This window comes from Hemitrygon akajei, chromosome 2 (genome assembly GCF_048418815.1).
Source record: "Hemitrygon akajei chromosome 2, sHemAka1.3, whole genome shotgun sequence".
NCBI classification, from domain to species: Eukaryota; Metazoa; Chordata; class Chondrichthyes; order Myliobatiformes; family Dasyatidae; genus Hemitrygon; species Hemitrygon akajei.
In genome coordinates, this window is record NC_133125.1 from 146,563,286 (window position 1) to 146,573,265 (window position 9,980).

Genomic DNA, 9,980 nt, shown 5'->3' on the forward strand with positions numbered 1-9,980 from the left:
TGGTGATGATAGGGAATGTGCAGGGGTGTGGGAGGTGATGTTGGGGAGAGTGCGGGTGCGAGGGGGGAGGGAGTGATGTTAGGGACCATATGGGGTGGGGGCTGTTGTGGGAGTGATGGTGGGCATTGTGGGGCTGGTTGGAGGTGACGTAAGGAATTGTGGTGGTGGGATGGCAGGGATTGTGGGGGATGACAGTGGGGATTTTGGAGAGCAGGTGTGATGGTAGGTTTTGTGTTGTGACTGATAGTAGAGATCATACAGGGTGGGGAAGTGTGGGTGACGGTAGGGATAGGGCAGGAGTCAAGTGCAGTGGTGGGGAGACAGAGTGATGGTTGGGTGTGGGTGGGGACTGTGCAGAAGGTGAGGGGTGACATGGGAGGTAATGGTAGGGATGGGTCAATGGTGGGGTGCGGTGCAGAAGTGACGATGGGGTCTGTGCAGCGGTGACAGTAGGGACTGTGAAGGGTGGTTGAACGTGTGGGGTGAATATTGATTCCACCTGGGGGAGTGGAAGAATGAGCCACATCTGCGGCACGGAAAGCTGTCCGCAGCCCCACAACTCACCAATGGATGATGTGTTCCAGGGATCCACTTTCTCCAGAGGATGTACGGCTGTGAGCTCCGTGACGACGGGACCACCACCGGGTTCGATCAGTACGGCTGGGACGGGTCAGACTTCATCTCCTTCGACAAGGACCGGATGGTGTGGGTGACCCCTGTGCCCTGGGGTGTCATCACCAAAGACAAGTGGGACCAGAACACGGCTGGCAATCTTGAGAGAAAGAGATATTTGGAGCAGGAGTGCATCGAATGGTTGAAGAGATACGTCAGGGCCGGGGAGAGTCACCTGAAACCCAGTGAGTGCACGGGAGAGTGGTCAATGTGTGTGCCTGGGAGTGGAATTCAATGTCTGCAACCCCCATCTCCACCCTCCCCTGCCCACCCCTTGCCACCTCCCCTGCCCACCCCGCCACAACCTCTGCCCTGCCACCTCCCCTACCCACCCCTTGCCACCTCCACTGCCCACCCCTTGCCACCTCCACTGCCCACCCCTTGCCACCTCCACTGCCCCCCCGCCACAACCTCTGCCACCACCACCTCCTCTGCAACCTCTCCCTACAATCTCCTCTTCCCATCCACTCTCTACCTCCACTTAATGCTTCCTCTTTCTCCCCCATCCCAGATCCCCCCGAAGTCTGGTTCACCACCTCCAAGGATGGCAGCCTCCTCTCCTGTGTGGCCACTGGCTTCTACCCTCAGTCCATTGACATGACGATTCTGCGGAATGGCCGGACTCTAGAGGAGACCCATTCCCACGGGATCCTGCCCAATCACGACAACACCTACCAGCTGACCAGGACGGTGCAGGTGGAGCCCACGGACACTGCGATGTTCTCCTGTTGGGTGGAACACCGGGGTCTCCCTGAGCCCCTTGTCCTGTTCCTTGGTAAGAAACACCACTGGCTGTGTGGTACATGAGCATCCAACGTTGCCCATCTTCACCCCACCATTCCCCACCACTTTTCCTTCTCCCACTATAAAAGTATCCGTGTTGTTTCTGCCTCTCTCTGTAGGGTCCTGGAGCAGAACTGTATAACACAGTATTGGCCCTCTGGCCCACAAAGTTGTGCCGACCTCTTAACCCACTCCACGGTCAATTGAACACATCCCTCTCACAAATTGTCCATTTTTCTTTCATCCATGTGCCTAACTAAGTGTCTCAGAACTGTCCTTACTGTGCCAGTCTCCAGCACCACCACAACAGTGTCCCACACACCCCTCTGACATCCTCCCACTGTACTTCCTTTCAATCAACCTCACAAGGATGTTCTTTGGTATTAGACATTGCTTCCCTGGTTAAAGCCAAAGCTGGCTGTCCACGTTACCTAAGGTTTTCTATGTTTCTATGGCCTTACAATGAGTTAGGGCCCCTGCTGGTCCTGTTGGATGTGTCTCCTTTCACAAATTGTACCTTGAGTTCGGTTTGATTGGGATTCAGTGCCCACTGGACAGGTACTGAATCTATCTGGTTATATGTTGGGGATGTGGGACCATTCTCACTATCTGTCTGTGTTTTTCAGCAGGGAACAAAGGCTACAATCCCACCAAAAGTAAGTTCACTGTAAATCACAGCTGGAATGGTTGTGTTACATTGTTCATGTTTTAATAGTAAGAAATGATATTAAATCATTAGAAAGAGTTGACGTAGAATCGGAAGGTACAGAATCTTTATGGGTTGAGCTAAGAAATCGCAGGAGTAAAAGGACCCTAATGGCAGTTATCTACAGGCCTCGAAACAGCTGCAGAGATGTGGATTACAAATTGCAGAAGGAAATAGAAAAGGCTTAGTAAACACAAGGTACTCTGCAATGCTGTGGTCAAATCAACACGTCCAAACAAGCTGGATGAACTCAGCAGGTCGGGCAGCATCCACTGAAAAATCAACGAATGCTGCCCAACCTGCTGAGTTCATCCAGCTTGTTTGTACGTGTTGAATAGAAAAGGCTTGCCAGAAGGGCAGTGTTAGGTTAATTGTAGGGGATTTTAACATGCAAGTGGATTGGGAAAATCAGGTCGGCACTGGATCTCAAGAGAGAGAATTTGTAGAATGTCTACGAGATGGCTTTTTAGAACAGCTTGTTGTTGAGCCCAATAGGGGATGGGCTGTACTGGATTGGGTATTGTGTAATGAACCAGAGGTGATTAGAGAGATGGAAGTGAAGGAACCCTTAGGAGGCAGTGATGACAACATGATTGAACTCACTGTGAAATTTGAGAAAGAGAAACCGAAATCCGATGTGTCGGTATTTCAGTGGAGTAAAGGAAATTATAGTGGCATGAGAGAGGAACTGGCCAAGGTTGACTGGAAAGGGACACTAGCGGGAAGGATGGCAGAACAGCAGTGGCTGGAGTTTATGCGAGAAGTGAGGAAGGTGCAAGACAGATATATTCCAAAGAAGAAGAAATTTTCAAATGGAAAAAGGATGCCACCGTGGCTGACAAGAGAAGTCAAAGCCAAAGTAAAAGCAAAGCAGAGGACATACAAGGAAGCAAAAATTAGTGGGAAGACAGATTATTCGGAAGTTTTTAAAAGCTTACAAAAGGAAACTAAGAAGGTCATTAAGAGGGAAAAGATGAACTATGAAAGGAAGCTAGCAAATAATATCAAAGAGGATACTAAAAGCTTTTTCAAGTTTATAAAGAGTAAAAGACAGGTGAGAGTAGATATAGGACCGATAGAAAATGATGCTGGAGATATTGTAATGGGAGATAAGGAGGTGGCAGAGGAACTGAATGAGTATTTTGCATCAGTCTTCACTGAGGAAGACATCAGCAATATCACGGACATTCAAGGGTGTCAGGGAAGAGAAATATGCACAGTCACAATTACAACCGAGAAAATACACAGGAAGCTGAATAGTCTAAGGGTAGATAAATCTCCTGGACCAGATGGAAGGGTAGATAAATCTCCTGGACCAGATGGAATGCACCCTCATGTTCTGAAGGAAGTAGCAGTGGAGATTGCGGAGGCATTAGCAATGATCTTTCAAAAGTTGATAGACTCTGGCCTGGTTCCGGAGGATGGAAGATTGCAAATGTCACTCCGCTATTTAAGAAGGGGGCAAGGAAGCAAAAAGGAAATTATAGACCTGTTAGCTTGACATCGGTGGTTGGGAGGTTGTTGGAGTCGATTGTCAAGGATGAGGTTATGGAGTACCTGGAGGCATATGACAAGACAAGCAGAACTCAGCATGATTCCCTTAAAGGAAAATCCTGCCTGACAAACCTAGTGCAATTTTTTTGAGGAAATTACAAGTAGGCTAGACAAGGGAGATGCAGTGGATGTTGTGTATTTGGATTTTCAGAAGGCCTTTGACAAGGTGCCGCACATGAGGCTGCTAAAGAAGATAAGAGCCCATGGAATTACGGGAAAATTACATACGTGGATAGAGCGATGGTTGATTGGCAGGAAACAGAGAGTGGGAATAAAGGGATCCCATTCTGGTTGACTGCCCTGTTCCACAGGGGTCCGCGTTGGGGCCGCTTCTTTTTACGTTGTATGTCAAAGATTTGGATTATGGAATAGATGGCTTTGTGGCTAAGTTTGCTGATGATACAAAGATAGGTGGAGGGGCTGGTAGTGCTGAGGAATCAGAGAGTCTGCAGAGAGACTTGGATAGATTGGGGGAATGGGCAAAGAAGTGGCAACTGAATTACAATGTCGGAAAGTGTACGGTCATGCACTTTGGTAGAAGAAATAAACGGGCAGACTATTATTTAAATGGGGAGAGAATTCATAGTTCTGAGATGCAACGGGACTTGGGAGTCCTCGTGCACCATACCCTTAAGGTTAACCTCCAGGTTGAGTCAGTGGTGAAGAAGGCAAATGCAATGTTGGCATTCATTTCTAGAGGAATAGAGTATAGGAGCAGGGATGTGATGTTGAGGCTCTATACAGCACTGATAAGACCTCACTTGCAATACTGTGTGCAGTTTTGGGCTCCTTATTTAAGAAAGGAGGTGCTGACATTGGAGAGGTTTCAGTGAAGTTTCACTAGAATGATTCTGGGAATGAGAGGGTTAACATATGAGGATCGTTTGACCGCTCTTGGACTGTACTCCTTGGAGTTTAGAAGAATGAGGGTGGACCTTATAGAAACATTCTGAATGTTGAAAGGCATGGACAGAGTGGATGTGGCAAAGTTGTTTCCCATGGTAGAGGAGTCTAATACGAGAGGACATAACATGAGGATTGCAGGGCGCCCATTCAGAACAGAGAAATAAAAAACATTTTTTTAGCCAGAGTGTGGTGAATTATGGAATTTGTTGCCACAGGTGGCAGTGGAGCCAAGTCTTTGGATGTGTTTAAGGCAGAGATTGATAGGTATCTGAGTAGTTAGGGCATCAAAGGTTATGGTGAGAAGGCGGGGGAATGGGACTAAAGGGGAGATTGGATCAGCTCATGATGAAATGGCGGAGCAGATTCGATGGGCCAAATGGCCGATTTCTGCTCCTTTGTCTTAAGGTCTTCTGGTCTCACTGTCTTCAGATGCATTTCAAATGCCCCTTGGGGTGAAGGGTCAGACCTGATTCTCCGGTTTTAGGACTCCGATTCTCTCAGGGGGTCGGGGGTCGAGCTCAGCATCCTGGGTCTCTGGGTGCTGGTTTCAGGTATAGGTTCTTCTCTGACTCTCTCTTCTGGCTCCAGGCTCTCACTCTCTCCGTCATTTCTACACGGCGGTGACCCCGGGGTCGGGGGTCCCTGAGTTCATGGAAGTCGGGTATGTGGACGAGGAGCAGATCATTTACTACGACAGTGTGTTGGGACGGACGGTTCCCCGTCAGCAGTGGATGGCGGAGAGTCAGGGATCTGACTACTGGGAACGGGCGACACAGATCTCTCGGAGCCACGAGCAGTGGGCCCAGGTCAAAATCCAGACCCTCATGATGCGGACCAACCAGACGGGTGGTGAGTGGGGAACCATGCTGGGGGGAGGGGTGGCAGAGGGGAGCACACAGGTGTTGGGGATTAGGGGGGTAATGGTAGAGATTGTGGGATGGGAGGGGTGCGGGGGTGACGGTGGGGTTTGTGAGGTGGTGGAGGTGATGTTAGGGATTGGGGTGGGGGTATTGCAATAGATTGTGGTGGGGGTGCTGGCTGTGACATTAGCGATTGTGGGCTGTGAATTAGGGATTGTGGGGGTTAGCAGTGGTGACAGGGATTGTGGGCTGGCAGTGGTGACGTTAGGACATGTGGGAGAGGTGGGAGGGATGACATTAGGGATTTGGGTGGCGGGGGTATTGTTGGGCATTGTGGGGGATGGCAAGGGTGACGTTAGGGATAGTGGGGTGGCAAGGATGGCATAAGGAAAAGTGGGGACATGTTTGGGGGTGACGTTAAGGGTTATGGTGTGTGGCAGGGGTGACGTTAGTGATCATGGGGATGCGCAGGGTTGAAGTTAGAGGTTGTTGGGGATGGCAGGGGTGACGTTAATGATCATGGGGGTGTGCAGGGGGATGTTAGAGAATGTGGGAGGGATGGTGGGGGTGTTGTCAGTGATTTTGCAAGAGGTGGCAGGGGCAATGTTAGGGATTGAAGGGGTGGCAGGGGAGTCAGTGGTAATTGTGTTGGGGTGACAGTTGATGGTAAGTTTTGAGCAGGGGTGGGGGTGAGAGTAGGAGCAGTGTTGGGGTAGGGGTTTGATAATAAAGAGTGTTTTGGGGAGGGGGTGATGATAGGGAATGTGCAGGGGTGTGGTAGGTGATGTTGGGGAGAGTGCGGGTGCAAGTGGGGAGGGAGTATTGTGGTGGTGGGTTGGCAGTGATTGTGAGGGATGACAGTGGGTATTTTGGAGAGCAGGTGTGATGGTAGGTTTTGTGTGGGGGCTGACGGTAGAGATCATACCGGGTGGGGAGGGGTGTGTGATGGTACGGACAGGGCAGGAGTCAAGTGCAGTGATGGGGAGGCATAGAGTGAAGGTAGGGTGAGGGGTGGCATAGGAGCTAATGGTAGGGATGGGTCAATGGTGGGGTGCGGTGCAGAAGTGACGATGGGGTCTGTGCAGCGGTGACAGTAGGGACTGTGAAGGGTGGGGGAACGTGTGGGGGTGAATATTGATTCCACCTGGGGGAGTGGAAGAATGAGCCACATCTGCAGCACGGAAAGTTGTCTGCAGCCCCACGACTCACCAATGGATGATGTGTTCCAGGGATCCACTTTCTCCAGAGGATGTACGGCTGTGAGCTCCGTGATGACGGGACCACCACCGGGTTCAATCAGTACGGCTGGGACGGGTCAGACTTCATCTCCTTTGACAAGGACTGGATGGTTTGGGTGACCCCTGTGCCCTGGGGTGTCATCACTAAGGCCAAGTGGGACCGGAACACGGCCATGAACCAGGGTTTGAAGGGATACCTGGAGCAGGAGTGCATCGAACGGGTGAAGAGATACGTCAGGGCCGGGGAGAGTCACCTGAAACCCAGTGAGTGCACGGGAGAGTGGTCAATGTGTGTGCCTGGGAGTGGAATTCAATGTCTGCAACCCCCATCTCCACCCTCCCCTGCCCACCCCTTGCCACCTCCTCTGCAACCTCTCCCTACAATCTCCTCTTCCCATCCACTCTCTACCTCCACTTAATGCTTCCTCTTTCTCCCCCATCCCAGATCCCCCCGAAGTCTGGTTCACCGCCTCCAAGGATGGCAGCCTCCTCTCCTGTGTGGCCACTGGCTTCTACCCTCAATCCATCGACATGACTATTCTGCGGAATGGCCGGACTCTAGAGGAGACCCATTCCCACGGGATCCTGCCCAATCACGACAACACCTACCAGCTGACCAGGATGGTGATGGTGGAGCCCATGGACACTGCGATATTCTCCTGTTGGGTGGAACACCGGGGTCTCTACGAGCCCCTCGTCCTGTTCCTCGGTAAGAAACACCACTGGCTGTGTGGTACATGGGCATCCAACGTTGCCCATCTTCACCCCACCATTCCCCAACACTTTTCCTTCTCCCACTATAACAGTATCCGTGTTGTTTCTGCCTCTCTCTGTAGGGTCATGGAGCAGGACTGTATAGCACAGTATTGGCCCTTTGGCCCACAATTTTGTGCCGACCACTTAACCCACTTCACGGTCAATCGAACACATCCCTGTCACAAATTGTCCATTTTTCTTTCATCCATGTGCCTAACTAAGAGTCTCAGAACTGTCCTTACTGTGCCAGTCTCCAGCACCACCACAGCAGTCTTCCATGCTCCCCTCTGACATCACTGCTATACTTTCTGCAATCACCTCCCAAAGATGTTCTTTGGTATTAGGCGTTGCTTCCCTGGTGAAAGCAAAAGCTGGTTGTCCACATTTTCTAAGCCTCTTATCATCTCATTGACTAACGGACACTTTGTACTCCACTTTCCCCCGGTGCAAGAGTAATCGAGTCAGATTGTATGGAATTAGTGCCTTTGGCCTGACCTCTCATTAATGATCACTTACTTGCATATCTGATCCCATTTCCTTGCCATCTCTATCTTCGTTACTCATACACTCATCTAGATCTATCCTCAGTGATATGAGAGTCTGTCTTCACCACTCCTTCAGTGTGTTCAATCCCAGCCACCCTTTGGGAGGAGATGGAGAACATTCTTTCCTCCGGTCACTCCCAATGTTCTTGCTCCTCACTTACAGACTCTGATTATGGACTCCTCTGCTCTGGGAAATCAGTTCCTCCTACCTGTCCCACCTGAGCCTCTCATTACCGTGTGCATCCATACCTGGTGGACCTGACCAGGGCCAGTATTAGAGTAAATGGTCACTCCAAACCTCCCACTGACCACTCTGTCACACACCAGCTTTGTTCCGTCTTATGGCCTTACAATGAGTTGGGTCCCCTGCTGGTCCTGTTGGATGTGTCTCCTTTCACAAATTGTAGCTTGAGTTCTGTTTGATTGGGATTCAGTGCCCACTGGGCAGGTACTGAATCTATCTGGTTATATGCTGGGGATGTGGGAGTGTTCTCACTATCTGTTTGTGTTTTTCAGCAGGGAACAAAGGCTAAGATCCCACCAAAAGTAAGTTCACTGTAAATCACAGCTGGGTGGTTGTGTTACATTGTTCATGTTCGCTGTGTCCCATCAACAGAGCAGGGGTTCCACGTGTGTGTATGCGCAATACTTTTCTGTATGTCTCTGTCAGTGTGTGAGATTACCCGTATATACCTGTGTTTGTGCAGTGGTGTATTGTGTGATGTGGCTGTCCTTGTTTCTCCGAGTCTGCACTGCATTGGTAATAAATGTTTTCCTGCCTGTTCTTCCATTCACAACTTCTGACAAAGGAGAATCCTCCTCCAACTCCTCTGCCACGGCCTGAGGTACGAACCGTGTTGGACACCGGTCAACGCTGGGCTTCCCAGCTCTTGTCACTGGAGCTGGAGCTGGTCATTACAGCACAGTCTGGGCACTGAGAAACCCTGGTCTGGAACCAGAACTGTGGGAGGGGGTGTAACCAGTCCCCACAGCACCTCACCCTGGGAATGGCCTCCTGCTCCGTTCCACTCCAGGGATCCAGTGCCCAGTTTTCCCAAAGTTTGTCACTGGAATTGCTGTGTCTTCCCAGGGTTGCCCACCACTGGTGTTTTGTGGCCAGGGGTGGGCTCAGGTGTTGCAGAGGGAATTCAGGGGTGTGGAGGGTGGGTTGTTGTGGGAGGTTTTATGGTGCTGGGGAAGATGGGTTTGTTAGGGGTGTGTTGTGGTGTAGAATGGGTCAGTGTCTAGATTGTACTGCAGTAGTTGCTGGGAACTAGGAATTGCTGGATATTATTCCCACTGATGGTGGGGCATTGCAGTGGGTTTTATTGTCCGTGTTGGGGAGCTTTGTTGTTGATGTCCCTGTGGGTTTGCCTCATTCTAAAACCATGTCTCCTCATCTCTCTCCCCCTCTGCAGAAAATCCAATTCACAGCAAGATGTTGATGAAGAGATCTCAGGGAACAGAGTATAATCCTGGGGCACTGGGTGATTAACGAGTTAACCTTTGATTTGGGTTTTGATCTTCGTGCTTGGAGATACTGATAATTTGCTGATTCACTACAGGAGCCAGACTGTAATGTTGCTTTTCAAAGGAAGCTGAATCACTTTAGCGTGTGTGGGATGAAGGGAAGGGGCTTAGTGGGGAACAGCTCTGACCCACAGCTCAGCCCTGGTTGGCATCTGGAGACTCACAGTTGGTGAATAGATTTGCTCATTCAGTCAATTTGACTGTTGACCGAGAGTGGCTTCTGGCCAGTGTGGGATGGGAGGGGAGTGGGTGGCAGGTGCTGAAGTTAAGTTGTCACTTTAACCCATGGGCTGTGGGGGTGATCACAGGGAGATCTGGAAATGTGAATTTAATGCCGGGGGAGTGGGAGGTAGGGAGAGAAGTGTTTGTTTGTGCTTCACTGTCAAGGCTCTTTAATACTAAATCCAAATAAAATCGACATGTACTCCAT

General features: G+C 50.4%; 1 protein-coding gene across 8 annotated transcripts in view; it reads left to right on the forward strand.

The window, feature by feature from the left end:
* Nucleotides 1-8,566, forward strand: part of LOC140716556 (uncharacterized) — a 42,097-nt gene extending 33,531 nt beyond the window's left edge. For 6 of the 8 annotated variants that reach the window (XM_073029384.1, XM_073029407.1, XM_073029399.1 and 3 more), the window contains 7 exons: nt 585-857; nt 1,184-1,447; nt 2,082-2,111; nt 5,210-5,470; nt 6,711-6,983; nt 7,165-7,428; nt 8,537-8,566. In XM_073029384.1, coding sequence (XP_072885485.1) covers nt 585-857; nt 1,184-1,447; nt 2,082-2,111; nt 5,210-5,470; nt 6,711-6,983; nt 7,165-7,428; nt 8,537-8,553 — 1,382 coding nt within the window. In that variant the 3' untranslated portion in view covers nt 8,554-8,566. The remainder of the gene's footprint in view (nt 1-584; nt 858-1,183; nt 1,448-2,081; nt 2,112-5,209; nt 5,471-6,710; nt 6,984-7,164; nt 7,429-8,536) is intronic. The other 2 variants (XM_073029416.1, XM_073029425.1) reach the window with 2 other exon arrangements.
* The last annotated feature ends 1,414 nt before the right edge of the window (nt 8,567-9,980 follow it).